A 23,611-nucleotide genomic window follows, 5' to 3' on the forward strand; every position below is an offset into this window, starting at 1 on the left:
CCAACCCAGTTTTCTGGGAACAGTCTCAATTTATGCCTGTTGTCTCACTAATTATTAATAGTGTTCCTTTTCATTCATGGGTATTCTGGTTCAGGTGATAGTTCATATTATGGCCCTAATTATAGTGACTTCATGTTTGGTAGTATGAAAGTTAATTTATATTTCTGTTTTGCCCACATGTCACCTTCCTCTTGGCCATCATTTGGTCCAAGCAACTGCTAGAGGCCAAACAGTGTCCTAGATGCTGGAGATATAGTTGAGTAAGACAGAAACCCTGTCCTGAAGGGACTCATGGTTCTACCAGGAGAGAGAACACAAATTAGATCATTATAATACAGCCTAAGAAATCTGGTGGGAACAGAGGGTGGGGGAGTAGCTCTGCCTGAGAAAACTGACAAAGACCCCATAGGGGATGACACATTTGACCAGATGACATGAATGTCCACATGGCTGATTTGGCATATTGGGATATACCTCTTATTTTTATCAACTACATAATCCAAAACCATGAAGTTTCATCATTGCTCAGATGATTGCTGATGTAAGAATCACAACCAGGATGCCTTTCCGACAATGAATGGGGCCACCTCATCCCCAAGGCCAGTCTTGGAGTAGGCAACTCAAATGCATGTAGTTAAGAGAGCAAAGTGGGATGTATTTGTGCCACATATAGGACCACCAGAATGTCCTTAAGTCTCTGCCAGAATACAGAGTCAGAATCCCCTGAGGCTGGTCTAGAACGATGCGAAGTTTTCAGTTGACAGACCTGGGTTTGGAAGCTAGCACAGCTGCCTACCATCAAGCAAATCACTTTATCTCCCTAGCCTTAATTTATCTGGAAAATACAACTGTGAAACCAAATAATCCACAATGTTTCTTCCAGCTTTAAAATTTCTGTTTATTGTATACCGAGCGAACTACAAATCCTTAAATCAAATTATCTCTAATTAATTAGCTAATTCAAGAAGATAATTCTAGAACAATCAGAGCCAATTTAAAATGGTTTCTCTTTTCTATATGCATTTGGTGTAGCCACAAAGGCTTTTGCACTGATAAACACCTTTATCAAAGGGCTTTTGCAGTTTGAATCCTGTATGGAAGATGTAGGGAAAGCCCATTGTAGAATGATATAGTTCTGACTTTTGCTTTCCTTAAACCAGCCTGTACTGGGCATAAGGGCCGGAAATAATGTCACAGTCTAAACTTTGCTTTTTTTCCCTCCCTCCTCAGAGTAGACAAGCAAAACTCTAGCACTCTCACGAGAGCCTTTCAAATCCTTCTCTCTGTCCTTAAGGTCAGGAGTTGGAGGCAAAGCATGTGGATCTGACTCATTGCTTTGTACTCCTTGATCCCTCCAGAAGCACAATAAAAGGAAAGCTATTGCTGCCGAGCTACTTCCTCTTGTTGGTAGAGCTATTATCTGCTTTGTCTGGGGTTTCTTTCTCCTTGATCTTTCTGTCTCCCTGCCCCCATATACCTATACCTATATCTATGTCTGTATCTATAGATCTCTCTCTCTCTCTCTCCCACAATCTCAGCAGCAGCCCTTGCCATACCCAAAAGGTAACCTTGCTCCTCAGTTTTGAGATCATATGGCCTGAACATATTTTTACTACACATATGTGTTTCTCTACTATTTCTTCTACTATTTCTTTTTGCTTAGGGCTGTATCTGTAGCAATTTGCACCATTAGAAAATAGTTCCTATAGAACCATGCTTTCCATGATACACCTTGGTCCCTATAGCTCACTACCTATTCACCTTTCTTCATCATAGATGTAGACCATTAATTTTTATCTAGGAAAAAACCATTGGTGACTACAGCAAAAAGATGGTTCTCAGATCATCACACAGGAGACAAGGGACATGATGTCTACCTAACACAAATGAGGAAGAGCATATGCCATGAAAACCTTTTTCTGTGCTCCTTTCTCAGTTTGTGCATGTCTTTCCAATACAAGAAAAAGAAACAAGATAGGACATGGACACTGCTTTCAAAAGTTTGTCTGTCTCTAGTTCATTCATTCATCCCATCCATCCAACAACAAATGTTCATTGAGAACTCACCATAAGTGCCAGGCACTGAGCTAAGTGCTGGGGAACAAAAACAAAAAAGACACAATTTCTGCCCACTCATAGCCACATTAATAATATAGACAAGTAAATAATAATACTACCTCCAAAATTGTTGAGCATTTACTATTTGGCAGGCACTGTGCTAAGCACTTGCTTGTATTATCTCATTAGTCCTTATGTGAGGCATTCAGAGTGCGACATCAAGTAACACCTATGGAAAAATGGAAGCAGAGAGAACATAAGATCCCACCGCCCCAGATGATGGAGCTGGGATTTGAACCTTGGCAGACTGAGCCAGAGCCTGTGTCTTTACAAACTTCAATAGTCATCTCTGTAGGAAATCAGTGATTATGATCAAACGAAGGAGGGCAATGACAGAGGGTGAAAGGTGACACTAACCTCTTGAAATACATCTTCAAGAGTGGATTCATAGTAGGGTTCAACGGGATGCCCTTCAGAGCAAGGGGGCGCTCTTATTTCGAGTATAGATAAATGATTCAGTCCATGCCCTAACAGACACTTCTGGTCTTAATTTAGTTTGGTGCTGGAGCATTAAATATAAACTAGTTTTAAGGCCCTGGGAAAAGGCATCCACCAACTGGCTAACTTTGGGCACTACAGAGATTCCCTGTTTGTAAAATGCAAGTGGTCCTGGGTAGGTGTCCCTTGGCCCAGAAGAGCTGCTGAGGAATCTCTCTTTTTAAAAGGAACATGAGGGGGCACCTGGGTGGCTCAGTGGTTGCACATCTGCCTTTGGTTCAGGGTGTGAACCCTGGGTTCTGGGATCAAGTTCCGCATCAGGCTCTCCACGGAGAGCCTGCTTGTTACTCTGCCTATGTCTCTGCCTCTCTCTGTGTCTCTCATGAGTAAATAAATAAAATCTTAAAAAAAAAATTAAAAGGAACATGAGGAAAGCAGCCTGAGTTGTAGGGTCCAGCCACACCCTGATTAGTAGATAAGGTTCTTTCCTTTATTATTCTTCACTTTGACTTGGTATAAAGTCAGAGTGTCTAGCTACTAAACAAACAGCTGTTTGGAAACCATGAAAAGCAAGATGGCAAGTGAAAATCAGCAAGTCATGGAAGGTTTGACTGTGAGGACTTGTGAAGAAGGGGGTTGTAACATCTACAGTCTGTACTGTGGGTGTGGCTGTGAAATGCTCTGCAGAAACCTGCCTGAGCTTTATTGCATTCTGGTCCTTCTCTGGAGAGACTCACTTACCAGGAAGCCAGGATTTAACATTTAGCAGCTAAAATGAGTTCAGATGACAGAAACGAGCCCATAAGTCTTTGCCTCATGACAATGGGCTCAGATTACTACAATTTACAGGAATAGTTCTCTGCTTCAAATTAGTTGGGAAAATGACCCTAGCCTCAGCCTCTCACAAGGAAATTTCCACTTGTACTGAGTCCTGTGCCTACGCATGTCAACCATGATTACAGCCTGCATCCCTGTGAATGCAATTTAAGGCTCTGTTGATACTCTGCAGATGGATATGTTTGCTTCTTTCCCTCTTCTAGCACTTAATATTAAACAGTGGACTTGCTTCCTAGAAAGAACTATCTCCAACGAAGATCCTCCATGCCAAAATTCAAGAAACTCACAGGTAGATGTGACTTTTCTGGAGGAAAGCCTTGCAAGAGGTACCCTTAAAAATGTTTACTCCTGGGACACCTGGGTGGCTCAGCAGTTGGGTGGCTGCCTTCAGCTCAGGTCATGATCCTGGAATCCAGGATTGAGTTCTGCCTCAGGCTCCTGCGAGGAGCTTGCTTCTCCCTCTGCCTGTGTCTCTGCCTCTCTCTCTGTGTCTCTCATGAATAAATAAATAAATCTTTAAAAAAAATGTTTACTCCTTTATCATTACAGAGAATATTTTGAAGGGTAAGAAATAGAAGCCTGTTCAAGCTAACTTAGGACAAAGGGAAGAATTTCTTACAAGGACACGGTTCCGTCCTTGTGTTTCCTACTGCCACGCCTCAGAAAAGGACCGGAAGTGAGGGCCACTGTAGAGAAGGAGGTTTATGTTCTCTCCTTCAGATCACATTTTTTTTTTAAGATTTTATTTATTTGTTAATGAGAGACAGAGAGAGAGAGAAGCAGAGACATAGGCAGGGGGAGAAGCAGGCTCCCTGGAGGGAGCCTGATGCAGGACTGGATCAGGCCCTGAGCTGAAGGCAGACGCTCAATCACTGAGCCACCCAGATACCACATGTCCTAGAATATTTAACAAAATTAGAAAAATGTTCTTAACATTCTTGAGTGAAAGGGGCAAGTTACAGAGTAAGATTTATTTTTATTATGTAATAAAAATAACTATTATATAATGAAAATAATTTTACTAATATTTGTAGTTTGCATACATAAGCATGGAGGAAAGACTAGTGTACAAAATAGAATCTTTATGTAGTTATATTGTATTTTCTCTATTTTTAAAATATTTTTATGTTGGAATGCATTATTTTTATTATCAAAGTTAATTTTTATTTATTTATTTTTTAATTTTATTTTATTTATTTTATTTTTTTTTCAAAGTTAATTTTTAAACTAAATTTTAAACTATGATCAAAGTTAATTTTAAGTGACAAATTAAGTAAGTAAAATTACCTGAAATGGAGAGGAAAAAAATTCATATTACTGAATCAGATATTTTATAATTTACAAACTCTTAAAAATAAATGTAATACAGTTTACCTAAAAAAGAGTAAGTGGCTCTTTAGGACTCCTTCCAGGAAATAATTAACTGCTTTAAAATTTTGTAATGTCCCATTTAAATGCTTCCTTTATAGTCAAGATTTTGAAAAAGCTCCCAGCCTGAAGTCACCTTATTTCAGAAATCAGCTGAAAAGCTTTGTCTATAGTATTCAAGGCATAATCTTAACATCACGTGCAAGTCAGAAATAATAATTCTAATGATAGGTATTACTGAAAAATGTGGGCAGGTCAGAAAGAGAAACATATCTGAGGGTAAAAGGACAATCACATTGTCCCACATAAACCACTGGCTTTTCTTTCTTTTTGGTTAAGTGAGAGAAACATCCAGAGACTTTCTTAGTCAATGAGCACTAACAGAATGGTTGAGTTAGATGGATCCTTCTCCCATAACTGGCATTTGAAGCTTCAAAAAGACTAAAGCCATTGATGGAAGCAACCTCCAGGAGGTTTTGGTATGGATTTTACTAGGAGTCTGGGGGATGTGATCAAATCTGAACAAGTCAGAAAAGTGTCATCACGAGTTACAAAAGTATGTTTATCAAATCTCAGATGAGACTAGTGTGTCAGACCACGTTCTGTTCCCCAATCCCATGAGGGCAGAGCTGCTGGAAGATCAGGGAGGACTTCAAGAAGCCCACCTCACCAGCCAAACAAGGTAAAATGTCCAAATGCTGTCACTTACTCCCCAGTCTGCTAGTTCTAGAGCGTGCATCAACATCAGTTTCAGATGGTCTCTTGTTTCCATCTTTGCCTCTGATTTGATGCCTTCTCTTACTCTGTCCATGGTCCTAGTGTTGCCCTGGCTTCTGTTCTCTTTTTGGGGTGCCTTTTCTTGCTTCCCTAGTCTGACTGCTTGATCTTGGGCTTAATTCAGTAAGAAGACATAGTTATAACACAAAATGACAGTGACAGTAAACACACACACACACACACACACACACACACACAAAAAAAACATAAAAAGTGCAGTGGGGAAACCAAAAGGACCTAATTATTTCCTCCTGAAGTGGATTGCTGGGAGCTGACTACCTTGTTAGGTAGGATGGAAGGAACTTCCCAGAAGAAAAATTGGGAGAAAAGAACCAGAGATGAGAAGGTACATGGCATCCTTTGGACGGCTTGCAGATGGAGTTGGAGAGGCAGCATAGAGCAGAAGGCATTGGAGAGTCTTGCAGTTGCTAAAGGTAGATCTTAAAGCATGGGAAGGACGTGATTAGATTCATTTAAAAAGAAGGTTCAGCTGCATCACCAAGCATTATTGAAAGAGCAGGTTCCCCTGGCCCCTGGCCCTGACTCCCTTTTTGCAACCTTGGCCCTCTCATGCCCGGTCAGATCCTTAACAGGGACTACATTCTTCCATGGTTTTTGTCTTAGGCCTTTCCTTGTCCCACATCTGTTCTTGTGATTTTAAGCCTCATCTTGATGCAATTTCTGGTGCTAACTTTCCTGTCAACCTTAGCCTTATGTTTCCAGGTGGCTACTAACTCTGCACACCTGCATACACTCCCAGTCCCTCAAACTTAATGTGTGTGTAGCCAAACTCTTCAGACCCTTCCCCCAACACTCAGTTCCTCCCCCTGACTCTTTGTTTCTGCCCTTTGTCCCACCATTCTCCATGTTATCTGAGCTCAGAGCTTGCTGGCTGTTACTTCCACTTTTCCTTGGCCCTCACTTTCAACCCATTTTCAAGTCTGTTGAGATTTCTGTGTGATTTTTGACATCTGTACCTTCCCAGAACAACTGTAACCATCCTTTCTGAGACCCTCCTCACCTCCACGATTCTGTTATAGGAACAACAGTGTCCCAAGTCTCAGTGGCTCTCCTGGATTCTGGTTAAGTTTCTATTTTGTCTGGATTATAGAGTGTCACATATAAGGTTGATACTGATCATGGTCCAAATTATTTTTGAAAGTCCCTTAGGAAGATGCTATATTGAACTCTGACAAACCATCTCTCCAAAGATCCAACAACAATAATAATGAAGCTTTTTTCTTTTTTTAAAGAAGGCTCCATGCCCAATGTGGAGCACAATGTGGGGCTTGAATGCACACTTTTGAAGTCAAAATCTGAGCTGAAATCAAGAGTCAGATGCTGAGGCACCTGAGTGGCTCAGTGGTTGAGCATTTGCCTTTGGCTCAGGTCATGATCCCAGGGTCTTGGGATTCAGTCCTGCATCGAGCTCCCCACAGGGAGCCTGCTTCTCCCTCTGCCTATCCCTCTGCCTCTTTCTCTGTGTCTCTCATGAATAAATAAATAAAATCTTAAAAAAGAAAAAAGAGTCAGATGCTTAACAAAATGAGCCACCCAGGTGCCCCCACCCTACCCCACAAAACAGTAATGAAACACAACTTTTTTCTTCTAACATGGGAATAGATTATAATTTCTTCTAACACTATATAATGTATTTGGCTTATATTCAGAACTCATTTTAGGAGGGCAAATATATTTTTTAAACATTCCTTTTGTGAAAGGTGAACAAGAAATAAATGAAACTGTAGAAGAGGAAAAATAATTTTCCCTCTACCCTTCTTGGTTCTTGGCTGAGACCCCTGTAATAAAAGACAGACTGACAAGAAAAAAACCAGATAGGTTTATTGACATGTATACCTCAAGTATACATGGAAGATAGGAAAAAATGAATAATACTCTTAGGTGGCTTAGAACTCTGGCTTAAATACCATCTTCAACTAAAGAAAAAAAAAGGTGCAGGGGAGGAGCATTTTGAGAGGTTACTAGGAAAAGCACAGAAGTCCATAGTAAGATTTGTTATACAGATCTGAATCTTACTTTCTCCATGATAAGGGTTTAACGTTGTCTCAGGGGATTAGCCGTTATCTTTCCTCATAGGAGAGGGAAAAGGGATGCCTTTGTAAATTGATGTCCTGCTTCTTGGCAAGTAGAGGGAGGCCAGGGAACTTTTCCTATATTGAGTTCTTTTCAATTGCCTTCATCTCAAAATAATCCTTATGCCAAAATGGCTTTTTGAGGGTTGGCGTAGTCTAACATCCTTCAAGATTAGCCAAGAGCATAGCTGATTCATAGTTCTCTCATGCTCACTCTGGTCACAGGCTTATGGAAAAGATGGTGTGTAACTTCTCCCATATTGGCTCTGTCCTTTAGATTCTTAAAAAAATATTTGCTGAGTATCTATAATTCAATAGGTGTGAATTAAGCACAGATTTTGCTGGCATGGCTCAGATGGATGGGCCAGTGTGTCCCATGCCTGCACAAGAGGCTTCTCACAGTGCTGGTCAGAGCTGGATGGGCAGGGAAGGTACCAGGGGTCCACCACCCTGTGCCACCAATTTAGGTAAACTCCAAGGATTCCAAAACTTCTAAATTCAAACTTGGCCTTCTAGGTCTTTGTGAAGGTATATTTTTCAAGTTAAGAGTATATATAATATAAATAAAATAAATAAAATATATAGTGTATCTAATATGATGTATTTTCTATGTAATAAATACATAATTTTTAATATATAATTTTTTGTTACCCTGAGTAATAACTTTTAACTATTTGGACATGGTAGATGATCCTCTCTATGCTCTGGCCCCCATGAATATTAGGGTGGCTGGCTCTAGGTAGCATGTTTTCCTGAATTGGAGGGAGAAACAGCAGTGGGGGCTTTAGTGCACAATCACACAGCACAAACATCTTCAAATTGTGGTCAGGAAGCACTGTGGCTGTTCTCACTGTCTCTCTTTCTCCACATCTTCCAGGTTCTTCTGGCTCTCTCTCCTAGACCCTTTTACACTGCAAGGAAACCCCAAATGCTCCCAATTTTGCTAGGCAGAGAATTTAGATATTTGCATGGCACTCTGCTTTTTCAATCCTTGCTACTCACAGAGGCTCACAGGTCCTCAGCATCCACATCAGCTCCAAGCTGATTTCCATTTCGGTGGAAATGCAGACTCTCAGCTGCCTGAGTAACAACATTTACTATTCCTTGGAACCCTAGGGGACACATTTGGAAAACGCTGGAGGAGAGGCCGTCGATCCTATGATAATCCTGAAGCAGAGAAGATGATGTGACATGAGAGGAGACAGCAGGAGTCTGGGCCCTGGGCAGGAATAAGGCAATAAGGAGGAATGGTGAGAAAGGCCGAAATAAATACAGGATGGCAGCACAGCAACACAATCCTGAGAGAAGTGTTCCCATAGGAACCAGGGCCAGAGAGATGTCTCTTTCTCATCCAGGAGGGGATTTTAGGGAGGCAAGGGTTGGGGGAGCCCCAAGGCTGGACACTTAGGTGGCTGAGTATGACAGCCAGTGGTGTGGAGGCAAGAACCTTAGCTCTTAGGGACGGAGGGCGAGAGGAGATGACAAGAACCTGGAAATGGTGAGAAAATGGAACAAAGTAAATAAGGGAATGGAGAGAAATTCAGACCACTTGGAAACAGATAGGAGATGTTGCAGACACATTTGAATGGTAAAGGAACCAGAGTGCCAGCCAAGCAGCCCCGGTGCTTCTCAGGATGCAGAGGAGAATCCTGGGCAGAGGGAGAGAATGCAGCCTGTGTCCAAGCAAAACCAGAGCCGGCCAGTAGTTAAAGCAGTAACAACAGATCTTATTCAAGGCTATCGCAACAGGGAGAGAGCTCTCAGCATGGAACCAGCGCAGTTCTGAATACAGAATGGGCGAGTGGGCATTTCCAGCCAAGGAGCAGGTGGGGGTCAGTGGGTGGAAATTACCTAAAGGAAACATCAGGGGTCTGCCTGAACAGATTTCACAGGATTATTGCTGAAGATGATCCCGGGTGATCCAGTGTCACCCAGCGGGGGGGGTGTCACGAGGCACCCGACTAGATATTGAGGGCAGGGGGTTCGGGTTAAACTGACTCAGCAGGGTTCTTGCTGAAACTGGATTTTGCCATGCATAGACAAGCCTGGGAGAAGGTTCAGGAGCTTGATGAAAGCTTGGTCAAGCAAACAGTCTTTGTCATCTGGAGGCAGAGACAGAGCTTTGGTCCCTCACAAGGTATAAATGCCTGGCCCTCCCAAAATAACCCTGTGCACCCCATACCTCTGTCCACACCAGGCTGCATGCCCATGGTGTGCATCTGTCCCCCTGGGCCCAGTCCCCTGAGCCATCAGAGGTGCCCCAGCTAGGCCACAGAGGGCCTTCCTCCCTTGCCAGCCTTCCTGCACTCTCCATGTGAGGAAGATAGGACAGGCTCCACAGCAGAAGGCTGTGCTCTGTGAGGTGGGTGCCACCCAAGGACCTCTCTGGGGGCCCTGCCCCTTGCTTAAAGCTCTTTTTTCTCTTTATTTTAGAGATAAGATGTATGTGAGCTGGGTTGGGGGCACTGGGTAGAGTGAGACAGAGAGAGAAGCTCAAGCAGACTCCCTGCTGAGCCCGGAGCCTGACGTGGGGCTTGATTCCAGGATCCTGAGATCGTGACCTGAGCTGAAATCAAGAGTTGGACGCTTAACTGACTGAGCCACCCCAGCGCCCCTTCCCTTGCCAAAGGTTCTGAGCCCAGGCCACCTCTTGGACCCCTGAGGCCTCTCCCTTCCACATAGCTCCTCTGCTCTGGCCTCCCTCCCTTGCGATGGGCAGCCCTCCTCCTTCCCCTCCTCAGAAATCTGCCTCCCTTCCTTCCCACTCTCCCCTCCCAGGATCCCAGTCTCCTGGACTGCTTGCTCCTCTACCCTTTGGAGCCACTTTATAGCTCACCTAGAATCTTTAAAGCCTATCTGAAAGCTGCTCCCCCACTTCCTCGAGTGGGGGAGTTAGAGGCAGGGGCAGGGGCTCTCTTCTTGTAAACAAACACAAGCCATACAGCCACATCTCTCTGTTCCTGGCATGGAGCCGAATTCCCTGAGCCTGATAGCAATTAGCACTTACTATGTACCAGGTACTCTTTTAAGGACTTTATACGCATGGTTTCTCTCTTTTAACCCAAATAACAAACTTTCTGAAGTAGTTGCTTCAGAGTCATTATCCTCCCTGAAGGCATATAGGAACTGAGGCATGGGGACACCTGGGTGGCTCAGTGGTTGAGCATCTGCCTTCTGCTCAGGTCATGATCCTGGGGTCCTAGGATCAAGTTCCACATCGGGCTCCCTGCCGGAAGCCTGCATCTCCCTCTGCCTAGGTCTTTGCCTCTCTCTGTGTGAATAAATAAATAAAATCTTTTTTTAAAAAAGAGAGAAACTGAGGCACAGAGAGGGAACTGTCTGTGTCACACCATGGTCGCAGTGATGCAAGGATTGGAATGCAGGTGGTCTGGCTCAGGAGCTCACACCCCGCCTCCGCCTCTGTGGAGCTGCTTTCCCTCCCCGGCCACCTCCCCACCGGAGGGAAGGCCACACAGCCTTCTAGCCCGGGGAAGGATTGCCACCAAGGACGGGCAGCTACAAAAGCACCAGCCGAACAAGGGCCATTTGTCTTTCTCAACACATTTAAAACTCCTAGAAAAAGCAGAAAAGTTGATAACCGAGAGGCTTTGGGTTTATAGTACCAGGCTCCTTGTGTATAGATGGGAAAGAGAGGAATTTTTGTTTTGTTCTGTTTCTGAAGCTTAGCGCTGAATGTTATGAGGCAACACTTTGTGTGGAGAGCTCATGCTACAAGCCTGAGCCCTGTCTGACATGCTTGTGGCTTGTGGTTAAGGCTCGGTCGCCCCAGGAGGAGGTGGTGGCGGGAGGCAGAGCACCTGGGAGAAGGAAGCTCTGCTTTCTCTCACCAGACTGTGGAGACCCACTGGGGCTTCGGGGAACGTCAAAGCACCCGCTCATGCTCTGCTGGCTTATTCTTTGGAGTGGGAGCTTGGGGAACGTCCTGCAGTCTCCCCCAAGGCGGTGAGGTCCTAAGCCATGTGGACAGAGTCCACCCCTTCCTTAGGCTGTATCTCCCCCTGAGCCTTGATGAATGTGGAAGAAGAGACTCGTCTAACTAACACTTACGAGAAAGCAGGGAGCTGGCGCCCAGAGCCAGGGCTACAGAACCAGGCCCAGTGACTAGGGTGGGGACACTTTGGCTCCATAGTGGGTGGGTGTTGGGGGCAAACAACAGTGTGCCAGATTCCTGGTCTGCACAGACTCATGCAGAGACTTTGGACACATGCTTGACCTTCTAGGGCTTCCCTGTGCTCCCACGTAAAATCCTTTCTTTGCAGGGATGCTATGAGCAAGCGCAGTAAAAATTCAGAAGATGTGTATTTCCTTCATATGCCTTCTGGGTATTTTGTCTGTATGCTTTTCATTTTCTGTCTTGCCTATTCAGTGATAAGCTTGGTAAGGACAGGGTCTCAGGCACTGCTGTTTTCCAGTGACCAGCACGGTGTCTGGTGCATAGTGAGTGAGCGGGTGAGCGCCTGAATGAGCATCAAGGAACATGCTGTGTTGGCACACTAGCTTGAGATCCCCATCTCATCACTGTAATCTGGCTTGAGCAAGTCACTTTTCACTATCTATACTTGTTTTCCCAACCATTAAGTGAGGGAAATGTAACTTCCTTCTTCTTTCTTTTTTTTTTTTTTTTAAGATTTTTAAATTTTATTTATTCATGAGGGACCTGATCCCAGAACCCCAGGATCATGACCTGAGCCAAAGGCAATGCTCAACCACTGAGCCACCCAGGTGCCCCAACTTCCTTCTTAATAGGAGTGCTGACACGTCTACAGCACTCAGAGCTTCTTCGATGAAAGTTTCTACTAAACAGATAGGATTAGCTTCAGGAAGTTCTATGACTCTGCCCTCACGTATACGATACACCGAAAGCCTGGCTTTTACTCTTTGTGAATGGTTTAGAAAGGAATGCAGAGATTGTACAGAGTCAATGCCATCCAGCTATTGGTTATTAATGTAGGAACATAACTAATATGTCTGAAATGTAGCTTTCCTGACCACTCTTTCTCTATTTTATGGTGTTTTCAACACAGTTTAATCAGAACTGTCCATATTTCTAGGTCTCCAGTGCAACACTTTTTCTAGGGACCCAAAGGGGCTCCACCATACCCAGTGGACAGGAAGTTTGCATTGGCCATGTGTAGGGCAATAGTCTGGAGGTACCACCAGCAGGGAGAAGGGACAAAGAGGTGGGTGGAGAGGCAACTTAGGGACAGCTCATGCACAGGTGGGCAGAGAGCCACCTTGTGACCAATATGGCCTCCTTGGAGTCTCTTGGCTATCCCTGGAGCCACTTGACCATTGTCTTTATGTAGCAGTCAACACCAATTGTATGCTTTCTACTGTGCTGGTGGCCAGGGATGCCACAGCCACCAGTATAGAGAAAAGGGGATGTGGTGACCGTCAGTAGAATTTGGATGAGTGGACATGAGGAATAAGAGCTTTCTAACCCTAAATGAAACCTTTTAAAAAAAAAAGAAAAGAAAAGAAAGAAAGAAAAGAAAAGAAAAGAAAAGAAAAGAAAAGAAAAGAAAAGAAAAGAAAAGAAAAGAAAAAAGAAAAGAAAAGAAAAAAGAAAAGAAAAGAACACTTGGGTGGCTCAGGGTTGAGCATCTGCCTTTGGTTCAGGTTGTGGTCCCGGAGTCCGGAGATTGAATCTCATACCGGGCTCCCTACGGGGAGCCTGCTTCTCCCTCTGCCTGTCTCTCTGCCTCTCTCTCTGTACCCCTCATGAATAAATAAATCTTAAAAAAAAATTTGAGCTTTCTAACTGGATGGACTGATGGGCACAGAGCTGGAAGGGAGGATGGACCCGCCTGAGGCTTTGGTGATGGGCTGGGAAGGAGAGAGGCCAGTGAAGCCCAGAGAGAATTTAGGCTTAAGGGATAACAAAAAGGGAGATGCCCAAGCAGAGGGTTTGTGAATAGGGAGGAGGCTGGCAGAGGGGTACGCAGGGTGGTTGTCAGGGAGTGGCATGGACTTCGGAAGACCAACCAGGCCAGGATGGATGGTAAGACCTGGCGTTGTGTGGTGGCAGTGGTAGAAAAGGACAAGAGAGATTTTTGAAGAGCATTACAAACATGATACAACTTGTTTCTTGCATAGTCCTAGAGGAAGAAGTGGTGAGCTAGACCAGGACACAAAATTTGAAGACCACATTATTGGCCATATTTCCCCCTCCATCCACCTCTCATTTAAAAAGTATTTATTAAGGGCTTCCCTTGGGCATTGCCCAGTGATTTTCATTCACTCAGACAGGAGCCCTCGGGAGAGGTGCAAGCTACCCTTCCTTCTAGTCTTTTGTTAGGCAAACAACAGATTCCCTGACACCAGAACACATAGTTCATATTTTCAGTGTTCTGTATCATCTCACATCTGGAGTTGTGAATGACTCACGGCATTTGCCAATTTTAATGTATCTATATTTCCACAGAATTTAAATCAATATTTTCACAGAAATTAAAACATAAAATACAATCTCAGAAACTTAACAGACAATGGTTTTTACTTTTCCATATTTGTTTCCATTTTTTATAGCATCTCAGTATTTTGATGGCATTTCAGGTTCAAGGGAATCAAGGACATAGATTCCATCCCAGCAGGGACAGTATAGTGAAAATATTATGATAACCAGAAGTCTGTCTTTTTTATTGTATACAGTTTTGACCAAGTCCCTGAGCTCTGGCTGCTGATGAAAGAGGTACAGGAACAAACAGACTGTGTCTTCTGCCAAGCAGAGAGCTCTAGTGGATTCCACTAAACTCCCCAAGACAGCTGGCATGACCATCTACAGTGACCATCTACATTCACAAGCTAAGAGTCAGGAGCCCACTTAACAAACGTCATGGGGGCAGCCTGAAGAGAGGAACAGAAGGCAGGAACATGCATTCCACATCAAGGAGTGCTTAGAAGTCAAGAACAGTTTAGAGGAGTGAGGGAGTCCCTTGACTTCTCAGTCAATAGAGTGTTGCCCATTTTTTCACACCCTCCTCTCCAGCAGCTACTTTTATCTGCCCCCCCCCATTCTCTTTCCCTCTAGCTATATTTATACACTCTTATTAAACCAAAGACTTGATATGAATTTGAAGTCTTTTTTCAGATGGCTGCCTCCTCCCTCACGTAGTGAAGATGGCAACAAGAGAGGCACGCGATCTCCCATCTTCTTATGAAGGCAAGATACCATCATGGGGGCCCACCATCATGACCTACTCACCTCCCAAGGGTCCTACCTCCAAGTGCCAGACACTGGGGATTAGGGATTCAACACATGAACTTGGTAGTGGCCTGTATAATGCCAAAAATGTTGATATCGTTCTTCCTGAGACACTGAAGTCCATCTGAGATCAAGCTATAAAGGAGATGAACTGTCTCTTTTGTGTTTACCTATTTCTTTTGAATGCAGGCAATCATGAGGACTTCATGGAGAAGGGGGCATTTGAGCTAGGTCTTAAGGATGAGATTTCTGTTTTTGGAGATAGTAGGGTGAGAATTTCAGATCAAGGGAAAAAAGACTGAATAATTGCTTCTAGACTTATTTAGATTTTTAGAGAGGGCTAAAAATCTCAGAGGATTTTATATAGGTAAGTTTTCAGGCAGGCAGAAGGGTTTTGGTGTTGTTTTCAGAAGGCCTTTTAGCATTTTTCACAGAGCAGTTAAGCCGGTTGTCTTTGTTACACAAAGTTATGATGTCAACAGAGGAAAATCCACTTTTAAGCCTCATGCAGGTCATATGGCTTTGCCCAGAGAAGATGACTGTGTTCTTGAGGGTGTAGGGAGTGCCTCACACCTGCCTGGACTTGGTGACAGACCATGGCTGTCTCAGCAAAAGCTCTCCCTTGGACTGGAAAAAGAACCCCACCTCTCATTTTCTGCCAAGAGAAGATTTGTAAATTCATCTCCTTCTCTTTCCCTTCTTTCTCCCTTGTCTTAGACATGAATGCTGCTCTTCAATGGCCAGGGTACCAGTCTTCTAAATAAACCAGGCTCAATCTGGCCCATTTCCCATTCTTTCCGGATGTGGGAGTGAACAGCACAGAACTATCCTCTTGCAGGGCAGCAGCTGGAATAACCAGTAACAGATGTGGGAATGAATCATCGTGCTCAGGGAGCCTGCCTGCATCCAAGCTGAAAGCATCTGTAAGGAACGCAGGCTTTATCTACCAGTACACTGCCCGGTCATGTCATCCAAAGGATCCCTTCCCCAAATGGTCATCTCTTTGCCACTGTGTCTGGAATTTCACCATTAGGTTTGGCAACCAACTTGCAAAATGTTACAGCTGGTCAATCAACTCTTAGAAGCAGGACTATAACGCTTGCCCTGTGGTTTTCCAGTACCTTGCCAGGTATCTCCATGGGGAGAGTCGGCACACAAATTACTTGTTTGGGACAACAAATTCATTCAACGGACATTTATACACAACATTCAGCTGTGTAGGGAGTACTTTGGGATGGGCAACAGAAAGGAGCCCTGCCCTCACCCTCAACTAAGATCCAAGTCCTGAAATAGCCATACATAAACACCAAGGGACCTTCCATGTAGGTATGTAGGTAAATATGACAAATATAGCCATATATATATGGGACATATATATATACACACACATAAAAAACCCATCTGCCCACCCCGATCCCCAATTTCAGTCAAGTCTTCTGTCAGAGTGCTTTAATTCCTGAGTTTCTTCTTATAATCTGGAAGTTTTCTTTGAATTATCCCTGTTTAGCCAGATCCTGTATTTTCCATACTTAGGCTAATGTCCCTGGTTTATCTCATATCATATTTAGATTATGACTTCTCTGGCAATAAGTTATATTTAATCTGAAATATACTTAATCAGGTTGTGCTTTTTTAAAAGCAACATTTATTTTTGCAACTGCTTAGAAAACCACATGAGGGGCAGCCCGGGTGGCTCACCGGTTTAGCACCACCTTCGGCCCAGGGCCTGACCCTGGAGACCTGGGATCGAGTCCCACGTCGGGCTCCCTGCGTGGAGCCTGCTTCTCCCTCTGCCTGTGTCTCTGCCTCTCTCTCTCTCTGTGTCTCATGAATAACTAAATAAAATCTTAAAAAAAAAAAGAAAGAAAAGAAAAGAAAACCACATGGGACCATTTCTTAATGACACAGAAACTTTCCTATGTGAATTTCAAAGCAAGCTAGGGAATGTTAGTTAAATTTCCAGAAAATATCTTTAAACATGACCCATACCTATTACAAAAACAGGATTAGAGTGATAATAATGCAAACGGTGTAACATTCATTTATTTATTCACGATTCAATCTACAAAGAGTCACTGAGCACTTACTTTGAAAGGCATTCTCGTTCCCAGCAGTAAACAAGACAGGTAAGGTACTGTGCATTCAGGTTAGTGTACCGAGCATATACATAAGCATCGATTTAAATAGAGAATAATAATATCAAACTCTTCTCAACCTGGTGGCTTCATAAATTGTCCTTCATACTATGCAACCCAGGCTATTATCTGGTGGCTTTTCCCACTGCTTCAATATATTATGCTGATAACATTATCGAGAGCAGTATCTTTTCTTGTAGATCTTGCCACATTCATGGCATCCCCAAAATATTTTCTTAGGATTTCTGGGCCAGAATATGAAAGGCTATCTCACACGTAAAACAAGTTATTTCTAGGACTGTGTTCCGAATTGTCTGTTACTTTAGAGGCAAAGACCCTAAGTAAAAGCTGAAATGCAAACGTTTTGTTCTAAGAGTGGACATTCTCATCTGAGACCTGTTACAGTGTTGTTCAAAACAGCCTGATAGGAAAGCAAATGAAGGGCTTTGTCCCCACTTTTGTGGTCTGGGACACAGCTCAAGGTGACGAACCTGGCCCCACTATTGTTGGGGTGTGGTTTCTCTGCCTACCAGAACTTTCAGCCCCCCTTGAGTTTGTTTGCAAATAACGAGCTGCTGAGAGTTCTTGTGATTTTTGAGATTCCAAAGCAAATCCTGTCACTTTGTTGGTCTGGGAGGAAGCGCAAGACCACGCGGCGGCTTGGGGAGCCCGCCCCGGTGTGCCCCAGCCCGCCCCGCGGCCCCGCGACTTCATCTCATTCCTCCGTCTCCCCGGGAGGAGCGGGAACGAATCCTCCTCGGACGCGGCCGGCGCTGGCCCAGCTCGTCCCCCGGCCCCGGCTGCCCGGTGCCCAGCCCTCGTCTGTCGCTCGGCGCGCCCCGGCCCCGCCCCGCCCCGCCCCGGCCCGGCCCGGCTGCGCTCCACGAAGGCGGAGGAGACGGGCCATCAGGGAGCGCGGCGGCGGCGGGCGGCGGGCGGCCCGGGCCCGGAACCGGCTGTCCTAGGCGAACCGCACCGACCAAAGTTTCCTTTGTCCCACAAGGGACCACGTGGCTCTACGGTCCCCAGCAGCGACCCCGTCAGACCGCCGGGAGCCGACCCGGGGCGCGGCCGCCCCCCGGGCCGCCCGAGGGGAGCCCTGGAGACCGGGCGGGGCGGGAAAGCCCCAGGGCGCCGAGCACGCGAGAGAGGGGCGTGGCGGCGAGTCTCCGGGGGGGGCAGGCCCGGGAGGGGGCGGGGCCCCGGGAGGGGCGGGGCGGGCCTGGGGGCGGGGCTCCGGGAGGGGCGGGGCTCCCGGGAGGGGTTCCGGGGGCGGGGCTCCGGGAGGGGGCGGGCCCGGGGACGGGGCTCCAGGAGGGGCGGGGCTCCGGGAGGGGGCGGGCCCGGGGACGGGGCTCCGGGGGAGGGGCTCCAGGAGGGGCGGGCCCGGGAGGGGCGGGGCTCCGGGGGAGGGGCTCCAGGAGGGCGCGGTACCCGGGGTGAGGGCCGCGGGGCTCCCGGGGGTGCCGGCGCGAAGGGCGAGCCCCGGGGCCGTGGGGCGCGGGGTTCCCGGGACTAGCGGGCGCGGGGGCGGGGCTGGGGGCGGGAGGGCGCCGCGCCCCGGGGGCGGGGCGGGGGCGGGGGCGGGGCTCCGGGCTGCGGGGGCGGCGCGGGGAGGGGCGCGGCGCGGGGAGGGGCGCGGGGGGAGCGGCGGGCGGCCGGGCATGGCGTCGATGGCGGCGGCTATCGCGGCCTCGCGCTCGGCGGTCATGAGCGGGAACCGGCCTCTGGACGACCGGGAGCGGAAGCGCTTCACCTACTTCTCGTCGCTGAGCCCCATGGCCAGGAAGATCATGCAGGACAAGGAGAAGATCCGCGAGAAGTACGGGCCCGAGTGGGCGCGGCTGCCGCCCGCGCAGCAAGACGAGATCATCGACCGGTGCCTGGTGGGGCCGGGCGCCCCCGCGCCGCGCGGCCCCGGGGACCCGGGGGACTCCGAGGAGCTGGCGCGCTTCCCCGGCCTGCGCGGGCCCACGGGCCAGAAGGTGGTGCGCTTCGGGGACGAGGTGGGTGCGGGCGCGGCCGGGGGCTCTGGGCTCCCCGCGCCCCCAGCGGCCCGGCCGGTGCCCCCGCCCGAGCGCCGCCGCCGCCGCCGCCGCCGCCGCCGCCGCCGCCGCCGCCCGCGGGGTGGGGGCTGCGGAGGGGAAGGCGCGGGATGGAAGTGGCTGGCGGGGGAGGTGCGTCCCGGGGCCGCCGGCGCGGGGCGCGGGGGGGGGCTCCCCGGACGGAGGGGAGAGTCGCGGCGCGGAGGTCTGTCAAGAGCCGGCCCCACAGCGCTCCGCGGGGCCGCGCCGGGCCAGGCAGTTCCCCCGCAGCCGAAGGCGAGGCGGGCCCCGGGAACTGCAAGGGATTTTAAGCCAGCCAAGCCGGAGTTCCAATCCACTCTGCTCCTTAGCTCTATGGCCATCGGTGACTTTTTTTTTCTTAAAGATTTTGTTTATTTATTCATGAGAGAGAGAGAGAGAGAGGCAGACACAGGCAGAGGGAGAAGCAGGCTCCCCGCGGGGAGCTGATGCGGGACTCGATCCCGGACCCCGGGGGTCACGCCCCGAGCCCAAGGCAGACGCTCCACCGTGACTTAACCTCAGCTTCTCTCCCCGCCCCTCCCCCGTCCTGGTGTAAACTGGCCCCCTGCCTGTCAGGGAAGGCAGTCAGGAAATTACATATGTTAATCATAGTATTTGTGATGAGTTGTATGGGGCGAGTGAAGTTGTCAAGCAAGGTAAAGAGAAGGGAGAGGTGCCTTCCCGGGTTAGGAGGCCAAACGTAAGAGGTTTTCCAGGTGAGCACGATGTGATGTGCTCACCTGGTGTGGAGGTGAGCATGGAGACCTGTTGTTCTATCAAAACACGAAGGGGTGAGCTTAAATGGGCGCCACCAAGCCTTTGCCACATATAAGGACATCCCTGGGTCTCTGGTCTAGACGCCGAGCCCACACTTCTAGAGGAGAGAAAAGCTAGAGCTATACAAGAAAAAACTCTGGGATGCCCTCTTCTAAGTCACAAAGGACTGAGTGTTCACTGCTGCTCAGAAACTTGATCTTTTTCTTTCTGTTTTTTTGTTTCCCTAAAACCCATTTGGTGCCATTAGAATCTGGCCTTTCACGCTAAACTTTTACCATGAAGGGCAACCTGGAAAGGAGCAAGAAGTATAAAAATGAAGTAGACCCATGAAACCCACACTCTGAAGGCTGGGAGCCTGCAGGAGGGGAGCTGGAGCTTGGCGATGTTTCCCCAGGGCGTTGTGGATTGTGAAAGGGATTCTAGTTAATTCTGAATTTTAAAGCTAATTTTCAGGCTTGGGTGTGTTGAGACATTTATCAATACAAAATGTTTGTGGTCGTAAACCCACTTAAATATAATGGGTGTGTGAAGGAGAGAAGTATGCTGCCAGCATTGCCTTATTCTGACAGAACTCAAAGAAAAGTCTCCACTCCATTGGACTTGAAACTCTGAAGGCTTTGCCAGGAAAAACAAGGGTGTGGTAAGCCGGAGGGATGAAAATATAGGTTCAGAATGTATTTAAGAGCCCAAACATTTTCAGTGTGAAAAATCCATATCTGTATAAAGACATTTGCAGTGTTTGTGCTCAGATTTGGGGATGAAAAAGCAAGCGGCCCCTCTTTGGAAAAGTCATGAGTAAATAAATAGGAGAGGAAGTAAACCTGTAAGTACTTACAGATGTTGGAGAGTGACTGTCATTTTTCCTTAGCTTGTGTCCAGCTAAGAATATCCACATGCCTGCTCAGCATCAAAAAGCTCTTGCCATATAAGGGCTCAGTATCACTGATAAGGAAAGATGTGGCCAAGTGAATTTTGTACTCAAATTCCGTAACTGGGTGCCAGACTGAGCTGTTTCTGAATTTGTAAACCCAGTGTGATTTAAAAGCAAATGGAACTCCTCACTGTGGTAACGGCATGCCCTTCCAGGAGCCAACCCTCCTGTTTTTTGGACTCCAACTCAGTTTTACAAAACGCCCGAGAGGGTGCCCTGGAATGCCTCTGACCAACTTGAGCAGAGATGGTGGACAGCTACGGGGCGGCTGAATTTCAGGAGAGGTACTTAGGAACGTTGCCTGGGGTCTGTTTTTGCTTACAGTGGCCGTGTGCATTAATGGCGCTAGGGAGGGTTTTTTTGTTTTGTTTTTTAAAGATTTTATTTATTCATGAGAGACACACAGAGAGAAGCAGAGACATAGGCAGGGGGAAAAGCAGGCTATCTGCGGATAGCCTGATGCAGGACTCGATCCCAGGACCTCGGGATCTCCACCTGAGCCAAAGGCAGATGCTCAACCACTGAGCCACCCAGGTGCCCCAGCACTAGGGAGTTTAAAACGCATTTCCCCAAACCTGGCAAGAGGTTGACACCAGCATAGTTGGTTGTGTCATGCCCAGCGCTGTTCATGGAGGATGGCTGGCTCCTGGACACAGGAGGCGATGGATAAGGGGAGGACTGGTCTACCCGGCTACGCTGCTGGACAAAGAGGCCCAGATAGGTGACTCAGGTTTGTCCAAAAGGGCCCTAAACCAGATTGAGTAGGGCACCCTATCCCTTTCCACTTGATCTGGCTCCTGATGTCCCAGGTCCTCCAAAGCCTTGTGGAAGAGAGAATGTTCCCCCCCCCCCCCCCGGGGCCCTCCAGCTGGACCCCCTCCCCCCCCCCAGCCCCCACCAGCTATAGATAGACCTCCTCTGGCGGGTGCTTTGAGTGAATGGGCTCTCTCTAGAGCCAGTGTCTGACTAGATGATGAGCAGGCGCCAGCCTCTTCGTACTTCCAGGAAAGGCCACCCCGTATACTGGGTTCTGAGGGCCTTTCTTAACAGGAGGAGCCTGGGCTCTGTTGGCAGGCTTCGGTTTGAGTTTCGGCTCCCCCCATCTCCTGGCTTTTTTTTTTTTTTTTTTTTATCTCCTGGCTTTTTGACAGAGACTAAATCACAGGCCTCTCTGAGCTGCGGTTTTCTGGCCTCTGTGATGGGAATGGCATTAACGGGATGCTAGGAGAGGTCACGTCCACGAAAGGCCTGTTGTAGCTGCTTCGGGTCAAGAATGCCATTGACCCTTGCACGACACAGGTTTGAAGTGCATGGGTCCACTTATATGCAGATTTTTGGGGTGAAATACAGTACTGGAAACGTATTTTTCCTTACTTTTTTCTCTATAACATTTTCTCTTTTTCTCACTTTATTGTAAGAATACAGTAAATACACATACAAAATATGTGTTAATCGATTGCTTTTCTTATTGATAAGGCTTCTGGTTGACAGTAATCTCTCAGTAAATTTTTTGGGAAGTCAGAAGTTACGTGTGGATTTTCAAGTATGCAGGTGTCCCTAACCCCTGTGTCGTTTAGGTGTCAAGTGCGTTATTAGCTAGTCTATCCGTTTCCACTTGCCGAAATCATTATCATGAAATAAAGCCTTTTCTGCTGTTGCATGGAATAAATACATTTCTGCTGTTCTGCTGAGCCTGGAGTCAGCCCGTCAGAGTTGTCCACATGAGAAGGGACTCTGTCCTGGTGGGCTCTGGTGATGTGCCTTGGGGCCCGTGTTTGAAGCTTCACTTTGCTCTGTTCCCAGTGTGACCGTAATGGGGCCTATTTCCGGATCAGCAGTCACATCAGCCTCCGATTGTGTCCCCTCCCCTTTCAGCTACCCTGAAGAACAAGGACATCACCCTCTCCCCCATCACCAGTAACATTTTTGTATTCCATGTTTTAAGTCAGATCGTGAAATACAGGCTCCAAGTATGACCAACCTCTAGTCATTCTTACATATCCAGGAAAAAATAAGTAGAAAGCTGATTACATATTGATGGTCATTGATCTTGGTGGCCCTGAGTACGGTCAGGGCTCAGTTCACACATCACCATTGCCTCCGTGGTGGGACCGCTCTGCCTAGGCCAGCATCATAGCATCTGTGTCATTTGTACCCTTGCTGTCTTCTATACAGCAAAAAAAGATCAGGGCTCAGATTCCCCCCTTCACTGGGATGACCAGCCTGGTACAGAGGGAGATTGGCTGCTTCTGTGCCTTGAAGCCATGAGGGGACCTGTCAGTTTCCAGATTTTTATTTCCTTGGGAATCAATTCAGCAAATATTTCTCAAAGCCTATTCCATTGGAAACAAGAGGCATTCTAGCTTTAGAGCTGCTTAGGCTGCCCGTAATCTTCACCAGTTTCTTTAAAATCCCCCCCCCCAACACACACACACATGAACATGTGATCTTATTAAAATTTAAACACAAGGTGACCAACCCCTCCTGCCCTCCGTCATGTCCCCAAGCAACTTGTGTGTAGAGAATTCGGACTAGCTGCTGGTGGACTACTACTCTGCTAGTGAAAGAAGAGGAGCACCTGGAGTCCCCAGACCTGGCTTCCATTCCTGGCCGTGCCACCAGCAAGGTGCCACCTGCTTAGGGCCTAGGTCTCCCTCTGTGAACTGAGTGGCCCATGAGGTTCCTCTGGTATTTGGTAATGAACATGAAGGCATGTTTGCAAACAGATGCCCTCAGCAGGCTGACTTTCCTGCATTCTTCCTTGAGCAATAAAGTTTAGGGAATTTGGTTTACTCTGGGAGATGAGAGGTTTTCATTTTAGAAGGTTTTAGAGATCACTCAGTCTG

At 47.2% G+C, this 23,611-nt stretch overlaps 1 protein-coding gene across 1 annotated transcript in view; it reads left to right on the forward strand.

Annotated features, from left to right (window-relative positions):
• The first annotated feature begins 18,624 nt into the window (after positions 1-18,624).
• The window catches only part of C4H1orf198 (chromosome 4 C1orf198 homolog), a 33,653-nt gene continuing 28,666 nt past the window's right edge, over positions 18,625-23,611 (forward strand). The window contains exon 1 of the mRNA XM_038533934.1: positions 18,625-18,997. Coding sequence (XP_038389862.1) covers positions 18,656-18,997 — 342 coding nt within the window. The 5' untranslated portion in view covers positions 18,625-18,655. The remainder of the gene's footprint in view (positions 18,998-23,611) is intronic.

Source organism: Canis lupus, chromosome 4 (genome assembly GCF_011100685.1).
Source record: "Canis lupus familiaris isolate Mischka breed German Shepherd chromosome 4, alternate assembly UU_Cfam_GSD_1.0, whole genome shotgun sequence".
NCBI classification, from domain to species: Eukaryota; Metazoa; Chordata; class Mammalia; order Carnivora; family Canidae; genus Canis; species Canis lupus.